The 19329-nt window shown below is 35.5% G+C and overlaps 1 protein-coding gene across 1 annotated transcript; it reads right to left on the bottom strand.

Moving 5' to 3' along the window:
• Positions 1-5078: 5078 nt before the first annotated feature.
• On the bottom strand, positions 5079-6226 carry LOC137406172 (uncharacterized). Its single transcript, XM_068092706.1, has 3 exons — positions 6095-6226; positions 5560-5779; positions 5079-5299 (listed from the first exon to the last, which is right to left on the bottom strand). The coding sequence occupies exons 1-3, from the start codon at positions 6182-6184 to the stop codon at positions 5079-5081; spliced, it is 531 nt and encodes a 176-aa protein (XP_067948807.1). The 5' UTR covers positions 6185-6226.
• Between the last annotated feature and the right edge of the window lie 13103 nt (positions 6227-19329).

Genomic DNA, 19329 nt, shown 5'->3' with positions numbered 1-19329 from the left:
CGGCTCAACAAGCTCCGCTCATAAACACGTGACGTAACCTAGCTTTTTAGGAATGGAATTTAGGAATGTTTAGACCGATCTAGAATAATAGGGATAGGTGCTTTAAAATCCATTATTATCTAAATTCAGTCTTAAAAATAATTTGTCTTTTCTGAAAGGTAATTAAGCTATTTAACATTGCATATTTAAAAATGAGTTCAAAAACCGTGATAACATCGCTAGCTTGTGATAAAATCGCGCTTTTTGAGCTCATTTTTCTCGGCGCTCAGCCCATTTAAACATCATGTAACAAGCTACGAGTTGTAACAAGCTTTATTTTTATTTTGAGTACAAAATTGGAATCAGCGTGTCTGATTTTCTTAGAAAATATGATAAAAGTTGTACGTGACAGTTATGGTTTAAGGCCGAAACTTAGGGTGACAGATGACAATTTTTGTCAAATTTTCTATACAGATTTATGAAGCACTGTAAGTAGTAGAATGCTCTTTCAACAGTTATGCATTTTATTGACAAAAACTAAGACAAAACTCTACAAAAAGCTTTTTATTGACACCCTGTAATAATACAAACCCCAAAAAAACCGCAAAAAATGTGACCCTTATGACCTCTTTATTTGCATAATAAATGGCTCCTTATCGTTTTGCAAAGCTCTCAAACACTCTCTACTTTTATATTTTGATCTACATTGACGATATGGTGAAGTCATATTCAGCCATTGCGTTTGGGAAAAAGAAAAGAAGACGAGTCTTTCCATCTAGAAAGATTGATGACGAGGTTAGCATTTTCGTTTTGCTATTTTTTATTAGTAATTTCTCCGATTAAATTTTTAGTTAGTATGACTAGTTTTAATTAGTTACTAAAAAAATTTTCAGCTACTATCTTTCATCTTTTCTACTATCCATTTCATTAGGCTAACCAAACAATTCAAATAGTATCCATTATAAAATATTGGTTATGTATCGACGATACCGAGTAGATGTTATGCTATTCGATACGAAACATTAACATTGAAGGTTTCCTATTAGGCCTTTCTATCAGTGGTAAAGTTAGCTGTGTTGCTTCAGTATGCTGTATACATCGCAGAATATGAACCCAAGATAAATATGAAGTCTCAGCAAAAAATAATTATCTGCAACTAATAACTTCTAAGCATAAATTAGTTTTTATTTGTAGAAATTTGATGCAACCACACCACCGCCGAGTACATCTCTTCTCTCATCAGCACCATCTACATCTTATGCTCCAGTTTGTGCTGATCCAGATTCTGCCGCTGCCACTCCAGTTTTTGCGTCCAAGCACAAGCTGGAGACTTTCAGGAAGTATCTTGCTAGCTCGCCTGTTTCTGCTGGTGCTGACACTACTTCTGGTGATACCGCCGCAAGCAGTGTCAGGGCAAGCAGCTTTAGGGTAGTGAGCGTGAAATTTTTATATAGCTTAGTTTCTCATATGTGTTCCGTCTGTCGTAGTACTAATGTAGGGTTAGTTGAGACTGATAGGGTATATGGTATGTCTAGTTTATTTGAAGTAGTTTGTAACGATTGTAAGACCGTAGTTATGTCGCGGCACACATCCCCGAGTGTGGTAAATGGTAAGGCTTATGATATAAACGATAGATTTGTTTATTCTTGTAAGAGTAACAGGGTAGGTTATGAACAGGCGTGCAGCTTTATTTCGGATTTAAATTTACCACTGCCTATTACGAGTGCCTCATACTTCGCTATGTTAGGTAAGTTAGCTACTGCATGTTCTACAGCTTTAGAGGCTTGTTTTAGAATCATTAGGAATATTGTAAAGGCAGAGTATCTAAAGCTTGATAGACGTAGTACTGATGTAGATACTGTAGATATAGCTGTGAGTTACGACGGTGCATGGCAGAAGCGTGGACACACTTCACGCAATGGTGTATTTGTTGCTATAGAGGTTCTTACTGGGTATGTTGTAGACTTTGAAGTGATGTCAAACTACTGCCAGGTATGTGAGAAAGGACCGAAGAAGGATGACAGCGATTACGACGAGTTCTGGAAGAAATGCCAAGATGCTTGCGAGAAGATCCATGACTGCTCGAGCGGTGCTATGGAGAGAGAAGCAGCAAAGATTATCTGGCAGAGATCTACAACAGGGCCTTTACGTTATACTGTTTCTCTTGGTGATGGTGATAGTGCAGCGTATGATGCGGTGTGTAGTCTGAATGTGTATGGTAATGTCAGCGTCAAGGAGGCGTGCATAAATCATGTTGCTAAACGTTTGTCAACTCATATGAAATAACTCAAGTTTCATATAGTAAATCGGCGACGCCTATTTCCGGGAAAGGCAAGCTTACAGAAACCTTGATGACCTCTTTGCAGTCTTGTTATCGCAAAGCCATCAGTCGGAATCCAGGTAACATTGATAGAATAAAAAGAGAAATTTTGGCCGCGCCGTATCACATCACGTCTGATGCCTCGCACCCGCAGCATGATTATTGCCCTCGTGATAGCTGGTGTTGATATAAGAATCCCAGCAAGTCATCTTCAAAACCTGACTGACCAAATGCGATGTTGAGTGTGATACGAGAGATTGTCAGACGAGAGATTGTTGGAGCGGTGTGCGAAGGTTCGTACGCAGAATGCGAATGAGTGTTTGAATGGGGAAATCTGGCGACGTTGCCCGAAGACCCAGTGGCATGGTGAGCATGCGGTGACAGTGAGCGCGACGATGGCCCTGATGTTCTTCACTAGTGGTAGGACTGAAGTATTTTGGTTTGCTTGTAGGTGAGAAGTCATTGCTGCATGCAAAAGTTAAAGATGAGCACAGATTGAAGAGAAAGAATCGGAAATCGGTAAGGTTTACTTTCTTTCGCAGTTGCTTGGTTTCATACTCTTGAAAAGGTGGAGTAGAAATCGAACAACTGCCGAAGTAAGTCAACAGCACGTCGCACGACTACTGAGCAACAGAGAAGCGGCATAAATTTTTTTTTCAAAGTCGTTTTTCTTAAATGTGCTTTTTCAGTGACTCCATATGCTACGTGAGACTATATAAAGAAGAAAGTATGTAATATTGTCATGAGATTTTACTTGTATATTCAGAATTTTGTGTAGAATCAGGTGATAGTAACAGATTTTGGCTAAAATCTGCACCTTCTTTGTTATTGTGTAAATTATAGGTCAGTCTTGTAAGATCGATCGGCATAAATTTATTTGTTCAAAAATGAAATTTTGTATTCATTATCAAAATTCTGTTTCTATGGCTGCTAGAACCACATTCTGAGCTTCAATTTGACACCAAGAACAAGCATTTTGGTGTAGCAGCTTATTTACTAAATCGTCAAATGTGAGGCAAGCATTACAGGTTTCAGCTCGTTTCTTGTTTGGAAAGCGGTGCAAGGCCAGATTTGGGCATTTCTCAGGATTGCTTGAACATTCATAGGCACAGCACCCACGGCGACTTGGACTTTTTATTGGCCTAAACATTAACAATACATACATGTAGTAGAATGAATATAATTACATTACTTCGAATGAGACAAAAAAAGGCATTTGATCAACCATGCCAAGCTAGATTACAACCCTACCAGCTTTGAGAGACAAGTATGTAATATATGTTGTTGTAATCAGTCTAGACAATCTTTCTTTTGATAGTCCCATTCATTCACTTCACTTTCAATTCCGAATAATCATAAAAAGGTATGTTCGTTGTTATGAGACCATGATAGGACAAGTAAGTTGAGTTGGTAAGGTAGTTAGTTTGTTTCCAGTAGCAACATGCAACGTGAACCAATGATATAGTACACGCGCAAAGGTTAAGTTGATTTAAGTATTTAAAATTTTTATTGTGGGTTCACATACCTGAGGTGTTGTAGTCTTTTCTGATGACATTTTACCGAGAATTTAGTCTTATTGTAACGTTTATGACTTATAAACTAGTAGCACAAGCATGCTTTCACTACTAAACTCATTGCTCAGCGGAAGGCTCTGTTGCCGTGATGCACATCACTGCGACTTGACATCGTGAGAACAACAGCCAATTATAGGCCTCACTTTTGCTCCATTGTAATGATAGCTATTCGCCAATCTAGGATTTACTATATCTATATCTAAACTCTCTTTGCTTATAGCAATCAGCAAGACAGTTGATAGATCAGCAAGATAGTTATTAAAGGTTGATTTGCAATAAAATTCTCATAACAGTTATTTGGTATCAAAAGATTCACCGTGTCTTACTCTGTTGTGTTGTAGGTGCCAAATATGTGGAAATGTGATAAAAAGCTCTTAAAAGCTCAAAAACGAAAAGCCGCCGTAGATTGGAATCTCTTTATTTCGATGACGTAGCCATGAAATTTGGTTATTGTCTTGTTACATGATGTTCTCACGTGAATTGAAAGGCCAATAAAAAACTCAATATAAAGCTTATCGTAGTACTAGTTTATGACAAACACTTCGGGTTTTACCGAAGACCCCTTATCAAATATAGATGCTTACTACTTTACGGTTTTGTTTCGGCATTATTCAATCGTCAAGTCGTAATCTGATCATGTGACCCAATACTTCGCAAATAATTTTTGCAGCACTTTGAATATCACAGGTGACCAACGGACTCGTCATGATTATCGGACAATGATATGTACTCCTTCGAGCTAAGGTTAAAAAGTTCAATGATTTTTTATGGTAAGTTATAATATATCAGTGCTAAAAGTGACAGCATTACAATGACGATAAAACAGACTCGTAAGAACAATAGACAGTTTTATTGAATGCGTGAAGTATATCTGTGAAAATATTTCAACGAATAAGGTTGCAAGAAAGTCTAAACAGAAACCATCGCTCAGAACTACATCACATTTGAACCGCTTTGGAAAGGGAATCCAAACTACAGCGATCTGGTGTGGCTACGATTTTCTGTTGGTTTTTGAGCTTTTAAAGAGCTTGTAATCACCTTTCCACATATTTTGCACCTACAACAGAGTAAGACATGGTGAATCTTTTGATATCAAATAATTGTAATGTGAATTTTGTTGCAAGTCAACCTTTAATAACTATCTTGCTGATCTATCAACTGTCTTGCTGATTGCTATAGGCAAAGAGAGTATGTTGCCAATCGGCCTAAATTTCTTCGTCGTCTGTACTAGGAAACAGTGCTCTGACATAAGCATATATGCAGGCAGGTAGTGGCTTTCTTTCACCTCGTTTCAAACTTGGGTATGCCCAAAATATTAACGACCTGTAAGCGCACAGTCTTTTTTGTTCATTAATTAGTCTGGTAATCTGTTCTTGGGTTAGGTTTGGGCCCACTTGAAGCAATTCAGCATCTGGTCTTTGTGGTACTGTAATGATAGGAACAAAGGTTAAAAACATAGTCCACGCATGCTAGGTTGAGATTATGGGTGATTTTCAACCCATCATGCTGGCTGTAGGTAAACTTTTGCAATAAAATATCTACAATATTCTTGTAAGAGGTAGCATTATAGAGCTGCATAATAATTTGCTTGAAAGATTAAAAACATTATAGGATGAGGAAGGGATTTGCTAAACAGCAGACATGTCATGCGACAAATCTCATTATGCAGTGCAAATCAAAACACACCATGGTATGTACAGTAGTTGTGCCACATGTTTCTTAAGGGGGCATACATCATAAGTTCGCCAATGTTGGGGCATGATGTAATGCAGGAAATCTCTGGCCCTCCACTTCTTTGCGTGTCCCATATAGGATGATTCCTGCAGCAGATGTTCATGTCTTCTTTAGGCCAAGCCTGGCATCTCCCACAGCCACACCATTCCTCAACAGGTCTTGGTACATAAACCTGGTAAGGAAGCGAATGTTTTAGTGACAAGAGGTTGAATACAAAGCGGCTTATCTTTACATACATGTACAACCGAGTCTCAAAGTGAAAAATTTGGGGAAGCTAAGTCAAGAATATTAAACTCAATAAATTTATTGAGAACACAACATGATGATGAACAAGCCGATATATTCATTTGTATGTATGTATATAATCCAACGAAATCTAATAAAATGAATGATATAACTGCTTTGTACTTTATAACAAATATCGCATTTTTTCATCAATTATTTTCGATAAATTAAAAATAAATGAAATAAAAATAATATTACTCACGTTCACAACCTCGTTATCTTCCATCCTAACAAGAGGTTCAGCCACAAAACCATGCATACCTTCATCCATGGGTACTTGGGTTCCTGCCATTGAGAGCGTTATCTGTATAAAGCGATTTCCGAGCGTCTCGATAAAAATTTATGAAAAATTATGTAAACCTGACCTTGACCTTTGGAGATTTGACATCTGTAACGTCGATTTTCATTGGTAAGCTCGCAGAGCTATTTGTTTCTCAGTCGACTAAACATCTCCGACTTGCGTCCATAAAAAGCTAGGTTACGTCACATGTTTATGGGCGGGGCTTGAAGTGTCGTTTTCGACCCCGATATTGAATCGCTGTAAAAAGCCTTCAAAAACAAAAATGACTTTGAAAACTAGTGGACCAATTTTTATTTTGATTACAAAATCGGAATCAGCATGTCTGATTTACATATGAAAAAAACAAAAACACTGATCGTGGCAGTTATGGTTTAATGTCTTAACGGTGCAATATTACATGACGCATTGAAATAAACAGGAAAGTCGTGTCGGCCGCGGTTCATTCAGTAACCTTAGTCAGTTTAGTACGCATGAGAACAATGAAGATGATTAGCAAGTCAACTTGCCGAACTAATTTCGCCGATACTTAAGTCTGATCAGATGTCTAAAGCTTGACTTGGATTCTCGTTATTTGATATGACCGTCATACCGTTAGTTATTTGGCCGAAACATTTAAAATACATTCGCTTCTAAAGGCAGCCAATTTCTTCCACATGCGCGACTGCAGTTGCAATAGCCTTGGATCAACGTGCTTCGTTAAATCATCGACAATTTCATCAAGGTTAAAACCGGATGACGTGATGCTAAGGCGAGTCAATAGCCTGCAAAGCCGGGGACAGCCCTATGTTCCGCAGGCCCTATGTTCCGCAAGGCCCTATGTTCCGCAAATCGCTACGGCTCAATCAGTAAATTTATTGCTGTCTAGACGTTGCGGACGTAAAAGTGACTGATGATTCGTCTCAGCACATTAGCTCTGCCGATGTTTCTCACGCAAGAATACAATAAACAAGTTTATGTAGGAATGCGTACTGTATAAGTAATAAGTTGTCCAAGCGATTGTATTATAATTAAATTAAAAAAAACTAAAGCCTGTTTTCTGATTATTTGATTTTGTAAATATAATCAAAAAACGTGTATTACTCGCTGATTGTTAATGAAATCATCAGAGCATATCTTCCTCACTGAATAATAACATCTATAAAATCATGGAGGCCTATGCTCCTCATTTAATATTGCGCAGTATACTCGCAAGGGCTGATGTTCATCACATAATATTTTGCAATGCACTCAGCAAGGTATATGTTTCTCACTCAAAAAGATTACAAATATAATTCTATATTTGTAATTATTTTAGTCAATATAATGTGATTAAATTTATAATTACAATATATTCTGTATTGTCTTGTATATAAACTCTGCATATAAGTCTTGCCGTGAAGCAATTTCTGTTTGCTGCCAGTATGATTTTACTTTGCTACTTATAATTACCCTCTCTACATAACCGTTTCGTTATTTACATCTGACAATCTCACCTACAGATGGGGAGTTTCCTTCTCATGAAATAAAATTGAAGATATTTATTTTTGCCTGCAAATAGAAGCGCAAATAATATTATATTTGATATTAATATCATTTCAATGAAGATTAACTAACTACAAATATAATCATGAGGACCTATATTTCTCACTCGATAATAATATAAATATAATGATTGAAGCCTAAGTTTCTCACACAATAATAGTATAAAAATCATCATGAGGACCATGTTTCTCACTCAATTATTTTATAAAAATAACCATGATGGCCTATATTTCCATTTCATATTGCGCAATATAGTCAAAGGGCCTCACTCGATATTGTACAATACACTCGCTTCGGCCTATGTTCCTCACTTGATATTGCGCAATATACACAAAGGGCCTATATTCCTCACATCATAATGAGCATATTTTACTTGCTTGGGCCTATGTTCCTCACTTGAGATTGCGCAATATAATTAAAGGGCCTATGTTCCTCACATCATAATGAGCATATTTTACTTGCTTGGGCCTATGTTCCTCACTTGAGATTGCGCAATATATTCAAAGGGCCTATATTCCTCACATCATAACGAGCATATTTTACTTGCTTGGGCCTATGTTCCTCACTTGAGATTGCGCAATATAATTAAAGGGCCTATGTTCCTCACATCATAATGAGCATATTTTACTTGCTTGGGTCTATGTTCCTCACTTGAGATTGCGCAATATATTCAAAGGGCCTATATTCCTCGCATCATAACGAGCATATTTTACTTGCTTGGGTCTATGTTCCTCACTTGAGATTGCGCAATATACACAAAAGGCCTATATTCCTCACATCATAATGAGCATATTTTACTTGCTTGGGTCGATGTTCCTCACTTGAGATTGCGCAATATATTCAAAGGGCCTATATTCCTCACATCATAACGAGCATATTTTACTTGCTTGGGCCTATGTTCCTCACTCAATATTGCGCAATATACACAAAGGGCCTATATTCCTCACATCATAACGAGCATATTTTACTTGCTTGGGCCTATGTTCCTCACTTGAGATTGCGCAATATACACAAAGGGCCTATATTCCTCACATCATAACGAGCATATTTTACTTGCTTGGGCCTATGTTCCTCACTTGAGATTGCGCAATATACACAAAGGGCCTATATTCCTCACATCATAACGAGCACATTTTACTTGCTTGGGCCTATGTTCTTCACTTGAGATTGCGCAATATAAACAAAGGGCCTATATTCCTCACATCATAACGAGCATATTTTACTTGCTTGGGCCTATGTTCCTCACTCAATATTGCGCAATATACACAAAGGGCCTATGTTCCTCACATCATAATGAGCATATTTTACTTGCTTGAGTCTATGTTCCTCACTCAATATTGCGCAATATACACAAAGGGCCTATATTCCTCACATCATAATGAGCATATTTTACTTGCTTGGGCCTATGTTCCTCACTTAAGATTGCACAATATACTCAAAGGGCCTATATTCCTTACTTAATAGGTATTTCAAAAAAGCAGCAACAGAACCAAGTACATGTAGTTATATCTAGCAACTAAATGATGACATTGTCCAGTAATTTATTTATTGGAAACTGGTAAAATATCCTCATGTGACATTAGTGCCATAAATTGCAACAAGTGCTTGTTAAAAAAGTTTCTATATCTCCTCTTTCTACTTTACATGTTTTACTCTTCACTTGCCTAATTTAAATAAAAGAAATGAGCTAATCGATGTAATAATATATTATGTAACTATAATAATAAAATGTGTTTTAAACATCTACCATAAACAAAACAGCCAAGTAACCAACGGATTATTTGGATATTATATAGCCGATATATTTAGGATTTTATCTTGTTCTAGCAATTTCATCTGAGAGCCCCAACAGGTATGAACTATTTTTTAATAAATAATTTTACATACAAAAAGTGTTCTCTGACAATCAACTGAATCGATAAATACAATATACAATAGATTTTTATGAAGTGACTGCGGGTAATTTTAAATTATTTCATTCACAGCATATTTTATCGCTCGCCAATAGCTAGTTATTGTTCGCTTTCTGTCTCTTGAGTTTTTGGATTCGTTCTTCTAACTTCTGCCACTTTTTGCGCCTGCGAACTATCAGTTTCCCTGAAATGAAAATTATTGCATATAAATAAAAATGCATTTGAAAAGCGTTTAGGGTATATATATATATATATATATATATATATATATATATATATATATATGTATATACATATATATATGGTTTGCCAAAGAAGGTAGATTATAATGATCGTTCATATATTTTTTCGTAAAAAGACAAACCTTTTTCAGCAGCTGCGGCTCGTTGTTTATACAACACTTCTTCATCTTTTAGACATGAAATGAGAAGCCATATCGAAGGGTGCTTCCTTCCAACGACGTCATTGAAATGGCTGTTCCAGGCTAGGCATAAAAGACAAACACTGCTGAATAAACTCATAGTATGATTAAGCTATGCGAATGATCTTTTTTAATCCAAAATTTCGGATAAAAATTGCATACAGCTTTTATTTTTTTTGTGGAAGCTTATTTCTGATTTACAGCAGATTGCTGTATGCTCACGAGCCTTTTAGGATCTTAGCCTAAATACTGGGGACTGCACATTCGCACTGTCGTCTACGTAATGTTTGATATGCACATATGCAGTAAAATACTTAAAGTTTGTAGTGAAGGCAGCGGCTTTTTGAACGCTTCTCTTTTTTATTGAATTACTTTGAGGAAGACAAAATTATAAATTGAGTGTCAATAAACTTTGCTGGTTTTCAATATGTTAAAACAGCAAAATAATATGAATCAGAATCAAAGGATATTGGCACATGATGTATCATTATAGAATATAGTCTTAAGAATAAAAATCTGCCTGCATACTGCTGGCGAGAATTGTTTTGCTGACAGATATTTTTGTTAACAAGATTCAACATATTCCACAAATGTAGACAATATGCAATAACTGGGGAAGCCGAATTTCCAAGCATCACTAATTTTGTGTAAAGGACGATGTCTGAGTTTTTTGATATTGTAATTTGTTTCAGCTTTTTATATTCACCTTCCACATAGTTGTTAGTCCGTGTGCTTATGTCTCGAAAATATACGTTCCATACACTGATTGGAATGACTCCGTGTATAAAGGTATCATGGAAATAGGCTAGTAATATCTCCATGGCTGGGAAATGTTTCGCCGCCTCCCTTACAGCTACTGAGCTCTTTAAGCTACTACAATAAGAAATGAGAAAACATTAATTAAGGATTCAGATGTCATCGAGGAAGCATGGTGGAAATCATACTATGAGATGTTTGGTTGGATTTATAGGTGGCGAACTCAAACGTTTGCTGCATTTGCTCTCTTGCAAAATATGTACTTTGTAAAACTGTTTCCTGGCAATTGGTAGCTCATATTTTTTGGTTGCTTTGAATTTACACTGAAGTTATATTATACTTATAAGTTATATTATTTTTGAAGAAGCCAGATGAAAGGTTTCATCCAATATATTTGTTAGTAATAAAGTGATGGTTAATCCTATCAATGCCATATTTCAGAAAACAGGCCTATTTGCTTTTAAACCAATTTTTAATGCACACATCTGCTGATCAGCATTTGTTCATGTTGAAAATGGTACTATAACCCTTTCTCTGTGACCTTACATCATTATTGTCTCCTACTTGTATGTTTAGGTAATTTATATCTTAATAAGCCAGTTCATTGCATAATTAGTCATCGCACCTGTAACAGTTGTTGCCTGGACTTTGTCTAATAAAGGTGTTTAACTTGAGAAAACTATCCAAGGATATATACATTTCACAACCCAGTTTCAACTGTTCAAATGATTATCATGTTAAGGCAGACCACGTTTTTACTATAGGAATTTCAAATGAAATAAATAAACATATATAACAATAAAAATCTTCATTAAACAGTCATGCTAATTTAATACAACTCACTCAAATGCCCCGATCACGTGATGTGGTGGAAGGAAACCCATACTTGATAGCTTTTGTACAATATCTTGTACATTACAATCTTTCTGGTATGCGGATTTCAGACCAAGCGCTGCCACCTTTCGAGAAACACTCTGGGTGAAGTGGAAATAGCACCCACATATTGCTACATTGGGCCATGCTGATTTTACCGCTTCGTGGAGACTAATCTCGAAATCACAAACAACCTCCAGAGCATTCATTTCTTCAGTGCCCTTGACAACCTTGAGCATCTACAAATTTATAAAGTCATTCAAATTCAGGCAGCAATTTGGAATAATTACAAAAAACTTTTAACATGGTATAATTATTAATAATTAGCGACCATACATTGTAGGGCACATTTAGCTTAGATTTTATGATAGGCAATATTGTGTAATAAGTATAAGATGGTTAGCAATTATTCAACACTGCTGAAGCTTTTGCTAGGAGTTATTCATCAGAGCCGCTTGAGCGCGATAAGTGTAAGAAGCTTTCTAAAGGATTGAACCCTCTGTGCTTATCCATTGACTAATAAGCTGATGCGGTCTAAAAATAATTGGCCAACGGGCTTTCATTTCCATTAGGAGTACATGTACATAATTTAGTGATTTGTAATACAGTGTCTCTAGTAATATTTACTAGAAAATAATAATATTATTACTAAAGACACTTTTTAAATCAAACACTCGGGCTGTTATCATCAGCATAAGCTAATCTGAAGCAACAAGTTATTGTTTTTAATAAGATTCAATTTCAATATAATAAATAAAACCACTAAATTATTTGCTTTTTTTAATTGTTTAATGTGTTTTAATCAGGATAGTCATTTAATTTTCACGTGACTGTATAGAACTGTGGTTCCGGTGACGGTTAGTGGGACATAGTAGTTGGACTATATTGTACTAGGCGGATAGTCCAGTACACGTAATGAAGAGTCAAACATCGATCAATCAGGCTTACGGTCTTCAGAAGCCTCATGAAAATTTAAAAAGATCTCGTTGATTCAGTACATAATGCAGCGTTTTATAACCATGCAGGCAGTAATACCTCAAATATATTTAAGAAATCAATGATGAACTCTGTAGATTAAAACATATAGGGCGTGTGCCTACAACGTAAATAATCGCTTCCAGGAACCTTTACATAATAGAGATTTTACGTTATAAGAATAGTAAACTACATGTATATTGCCTAATCCATTCCAATATCTTCCCAAACTCACCCCTTAGTCATACAAAAAACAACATTTTAATTTGTCAGCAGTATTATTGGTTTGCAGCGACAATGCTCATTTACAACGATTTGCTTATTTTTTCTAAACAGCAAAGCCTATTCAACAAAGTGAAACTAATAGCAAATGTTTCAGACATCTAAAAGTAAGCAAAGCAAAAAAATATATTTTTACTATAAAACTAGCAGTACTACCTGTTCGTAGTCTATCTGTATGCAGGGGTCAAAGTTAGTATAAAATATACCTTTCGGTGGTACTAAAACTCGTGACATTCAGATTGGTAGATTGACACTGTAACACCTGCACCAATCGATCCCCCTCAAGTATTTCTGAATAATTGCGCAGCTACCTTATCCTCAGTTTTGTCGACACATCTGACGATTTATCTCGACAATTTAGAATGTCACAGAAGCTATACATATGTAATAGTAATGCATTCGGTTTGTTCGTTTGCAAGTGTGGCGAGATGTGCTGCCATTCGAAGATAATCTGAGAACTCACCCGACTTGACTCTCTACGTTATATTTTTTTATGGTGTGCGAAGCAAAAACTTCACATAAATTCCAAATAGCGTAAAGATTTAAGTTATAGAAGTGTTTACTATACTGAATGATTTTTATTTATTAAAACTCGATATCATCAGATTCACCATGAAGCTCATTTTGTAACATTGGCCCTCTTATATACACTAGTATGTAACTATATACACTAGTATGTAACGATATACACTAGTATGTAACTATGTACACTAGTATGTAACTATGTACACTAGTATGTAACTATATACACTAGTATGTAACTATGTACACTAGTATGTAACGATATACACTAGTATGTAACTATGTACACTAGTATGTAACTATGTACACTAGTATGTAACTATATACACTAGTATGTAACGATATACACTAGTATGTAACTATGTACACTAGTATGTAACTATGTACACTAGTATGTAATGATATACACTAGTATGTAACTATGTACACTAGTATGTAACTATGTACACTAGTATGTAACTATATACACTAGTATGTAACGATATACACTAGTATGTAACTATGTACACTAGTATGTAACTATGTACACTAGTATGTAATGATATACACTAGTATGTAACTATGTACACTAGTATGTAACTATGTACACTAGTATGTAACTATGTATACTAGACAATGTAGAAGTTGGTAATCAAGATTGCTTATCTCCAAGAGACTGTTATTCAAAGAATACTACCTCCTTATACAGTGTTGTACTTTTTGAAGCCAACAAACAGAATATTGTAGGCACCACTGTATCGGCAACAATGGCATGGATAGAAACAATCTGCCGATATGGAAATGGTGCGGCTTTAAAAGTTCCATCAATGTAGATGGTCTGCGAACTCCTGGCAATGTCAAGGCTTTCTTGTGTGGCGAAAATCAATATTCCAGTTTTGTTGTTCTATAAATGAAAAGTAATTAGATTGAAACTAACAGCTATACAAAATGCCATTTGACAATTAACAGTTAAAACTTTGCATTTGAGATGAGTAATTTCAATAGTAATAGAACACGCCTTCATTAACTCACTAAAAATTACAACTATACTATTTTTGTCTGGTGGATAGTTGACTCACTTACCATTGTTAAAATATTTTATTATAACAATGCCTTGGGTTAGATACCACGTTTTTGAAAGTAACTGCAAGGACATAAAGAATTATATTTTTAGAATTATACTTACTTGGTAAAACATAAATGGCCGGTTATCATGGGTACATTGCCACTCTAGTGGTATCTGGACTTCGTCCAGCAGTTTTGGGATTTTAGGGAGGTTGCTTGACCTGTTAAAAGCAAACTTAAATAAAAACTGTAAAAAATGATGAGCAATCACAATATTGCATAATGTAGAATAGGCAGACTTCAGAATAGGCTGAACACTATGAAAATTAATAACAAGTAATGAGTCAGGATTGAAAAGTTCACCATTGTTAATTCAAAGGTATAATACCCTGATTTCAACCCTCATTACAAACTTGCGAGCTAGGTGTGTTTTTAATGTTATTCTTAGATTATGGTAGCTTTGTTAAATGCACATTGCCATCTGAGAAAAGAATAATATATATTTTATTCCATCAATTGTATTAAGCTTCACTAACTAAACTAAATTCTTCTGAATTCAGCGATTTGTTTATTTAACATGGAGTAGCCCAACAATTTCTCGACACTGCAAAAAATGGTGATCGCCCATACAGTTCAATATTGTTATTATTATTAAGTGTTAACTAGTTATTAGTTATCCACGTTACTAAACTAACGTGTCAGTAGCAGCCTCAACCCACCTTGCTCTCTTCAGCACACTAGAAACAGTGCCATACTCAGGGAATTTGGCATGCTGTACAGCCTCTTTTGCGTATGTCCTTTTCAGCGTATCAATTGGGTTCAATAAAACCAACTTCTCTAGAATCTGTCTTTGCTTATCATGCCTTATTTTGCCTTCATTGGGAAGATGGCTATGGTCTTCTGTGGCATACACCTTAACAAAATCACCTTCACGGGAGACAGAGTATCGCTGAGTCATTATCCATGCCCCACACTGAAGCCAGCATCTCCAACGAGTAGAGCTCACGAGGTTGCGGTTACGCTGGTATCGATAGCCATCGTATATTAACACATAACCACCTCTGTTTCCGCGAATGGCTTGTCCCTAGAAACCATATCAAATTGCTGTACTGACCAATACTGAACTAGTGTTTCCCTCACTTTTCGCTGTAAAGGAGGACTGAATATAAGGATCAATAAGTACATGTATGGGCTAAAATTTTAACACAAGAATACATGAAATTATTTTTGAAATTGGAGTACAGTAAATTTTTACCCTAAATTTGGAGTAAATTAAATTAAAAAAACGTGAATTGAGAATGCAATAAAAAGCTCAATATAAAACTTAATGTAGCACTAGTTTATGACAAACACTTTGGGTTTTACCGAAGACCCCGTATCAAATATAGATGCTCTGCTACTTTACAGTTTTGTTTCGGCTTGGACTAATCGTCAAGTCGCAATCTGATCATGTGACCCAATACTTCGAAAATAATTTTTGAAGCACTTTTCGATTATCACAGGTAACCAACAGGCTCATCATGATTATCAGACAATGATATGTACTCATTCGAGCTAAGGTTGAAAAGTTTAGCGATTTTTTACGGTAAGTTATAAGATATCACTGCTAAAAGTGACAGCATTACAATGACGATAAAACAGACACGTAAGAACATTAGACATGGTTTTATTGAATGCGTGAAGTGTATTTGTGAAAATATTTGCTGAAAAATCCTGCTACAGATGCATTATTATGAATGTTTAAAAGGTCTCAAATAACGAAAATTGAAAATTTGTTCTACTCACTTTCTCCAAATGTTGTGTAAACATTTGGGTACCGACTACCAATTCTACCGGTCTACGGTAATTCTGTCAAGTCACTTTATGTAGAACGCGGTCTTTGTATCAGCTCAGTTCTGCAGCTACCCATATAAACGATATACAGCCTCCCATAAGCCCCGCCCACATTATGTCGCCTATTACCTATTGCCTACGTACTAGTTTCTTACTAGTATTCTTACCGAATACTAAATAAGTGAAATAAGCAAGCCACCTCTTTGAAAATAATATAGACAGGGATAGAGTTTTAAGGATGAGAAGTCTGCTGCAAACTGAATTTGAACTCACATTCTCCAGTTCTGCGGACACCCATATACCATATCCGATTCACTACAATATTCTGCAAATCATGTTTTGCATTATCTTCAACAATATTATTTTATTATATAATTTTTACAAGCAAAAATATTTTCATCTCGGTATAAAGCTTTTATTAAAAATATTCATCAAGTCGTGGCCACTCACATAGTATTAGCTGATACAATAAGACAAATTCATCTACTGCAACAAACTCAAACAAAACATCATCCAACACGCATTCAAGTCTCGCTTTCTCCTTTATGGCAGTTTCCACACTGACAAAGCTTCTTCGGCTGGTGGGACGACATAAACATTCTGTAATCAGTAAAACAAGTAAATGTAAACAAAGTAGATGCAATAAATATGTCATTCATAGATATGTCATTCTAAAGCGTATCTATTGACAGCTTCCAAATTGGGAGATAAATAGATTGCGAGTGTAATTTTAAAAACGAATAAACATTTAATAAAAGCACAAGTACGCCACGCCAACGATTCGAAGCTTTGGTTCTGGAAATTAAAGATTTGCAATGATCAATCGATTTTACCCACTTCCTACGAGTGAAAATAATTTGTAATCATGACTCTAATTTACCAAAGAAAATTCGAAAAAATATTATAGCTAGGTAAAACGGCAGATAAGCTATGAAACGATGATTGGAGATAGCAAAGAATTATCATTTTATTAATTAGTATATGTCTTTATGACTATAAAAAATAGTTGACGCCTGTCAGCTGCTGACGCCTGTCAGCTTTGGCCATAGGCTGTCTACTCTAATCTTTTACTAAAAGTTGCTCAGATAACTCTGAGTAGCGGTCGCTCGAACTTGAAGCCATTTTAAAACTATGTATAACTTAGTAATTGTTGAAACGCGTTGAATCAGTAACGATGAGAATGAATTCTCTAACGATGAGAATCTTCGAGATCACAGACAACGCGTTTTACGAGTGATAACATTTATTACGGCCTATATAAAAATTTCGCACGCATGATTGGCTAACGAATCGACCTCATATTTATTGCTCGTGGTTTCGTTTCAGATACCTTGCTTGTGACGTCACGAAATAGGCATCCCCTGGAACGTGAGCTTTTTAAAAGAGGGCCTCATTCAAACGCATATATCTCTGGACAGGGTTGGTCTACAAAGACAGAAATGGCATCAAATTGTAGCTGATGTTTTAGCCTTTTATGGGTCCTAATTTCATTTTTGACGCAACTACATCTTTAAGTATTAAGCATAAATTGTGTCATAGAGCAATTATTGCTCTATGACACAATTTATACTCACTCAGCAATACAAATTAATCATTATGTCACACAAAGTCTGCCAAAGAAAGTAGATTACAATGATAGTTCCCATATTCAGCAGCTGCTGCGGCTTGTTGTTTATACAATACTTCTTCGTCCTCTAAACATGAAATGAGAAGCTATATCGAAGGGTGCTTTTTCCAACCATGCATTGAAATGACTGTTCCGGGCTAGGCATTAAGGAAAAACACTTTGCTGAATAAGCTTATAATATGATTAAGCTATACGAATTATCTTTTTCAACCCAAAATTTTGGATGAAAATCGCATACAGTTTTTATTTTAACTTTGTGGAAGCTTGTTTCTGATTTACAGCAGATTGCAGTTAGCTCACTAGCCTTTTAGGATCTTAGCCTAAATACTGACGACTGCGCATTCGCACTGTTGTCTACATAAAATTTTATATGCACATATGCAGTAAAATATTAAAAAAAAAAATTTTTAAATATGAAAATCAATTCTTATCCATATAGCTCGTGTTCATACTATCCATAGTTACTAATTAACAAAATCTTGATGGCACGAGCAATGTGGATAAATAAAAAACAATTGTTCATGGTTGTTGAAGACGAAAGGCTTTCCAGCAAAAGCCGTTATTATTGAAACCTTTTCATAAATAGCAAATAGCAAATAAGCCAATTAGCAAATTTAATGGCGACGAAGCATGCATTTGTCTACGGATTCACAAACACTCATATTAATGATAGTTCAGCATATAAGTGTTAAAGCTATTTCACAGAAGTACCAGTATCAAATATCAGCGAAGATACCATATATATTTCTACTGAACATGCTTAGTACATCACTTTCAATCATAATATGGCAGGCGCTAATGTTATGCTGAACTACTACTGATCGGTTTTAAGTTTAACAAGTAATATATTCGGAAAACATTAGGCAAAATATTCCAACTGTAAATTCTAAATAGACTATAGATATGCACTGTTGGTTTTTTTACTACCTCCTGAGCAGCTCACACCCAATTGAGAACAGGCAATGCTTAACTTTTGTTTTAGCATGTGATCCATTCACAAACAATATCATAAGTGAGTCAACCAAAACCTCGTATAAAACATGCCGATGAACTCTATTTATCATATCGAATAAAAAAACTTTTGAAAGCTATATTTCTTTTCGGATAGCAACAATCGATACAGTTATAGTGCTTCTAAAATATTCTGGAATAGCGGGATGAACTTATACATGAGTAATACTTATAATAATACAATTTTTGCCTTAAAAATGCCTATCCACTTGTATGAATTGCCATTTATACTAATGTAAGCGTTCATTTCATATATTTTTGTAAGATTCTATTAACCAAATACTCTATGTAGAGCTAATCTTCTAGGCATAGAACTGCATTGATTACTATAGCATTAAACAACTTCTACTGTAGTTTG

This window comes from Watersipora subatra, chromosome 10 (assembly GCF_963576615.1).
Source record: "Watersipora subatra chromosome 10, tzWatSuba1.1, whole genome shotgun sequence".
NCBI classification, from domain to species: domain Eukaryota; kingdom Metazoa; phylum Bryozoa; class Gymnolaemata; order Cheilostomatida; family Watersiporidae; genus Watersipora; species Watersipora subatra.
Note: the sequence above shows the minus strand (reverse complement) of the source record. Positions and strands in the feature narration are given on the sequence as shown.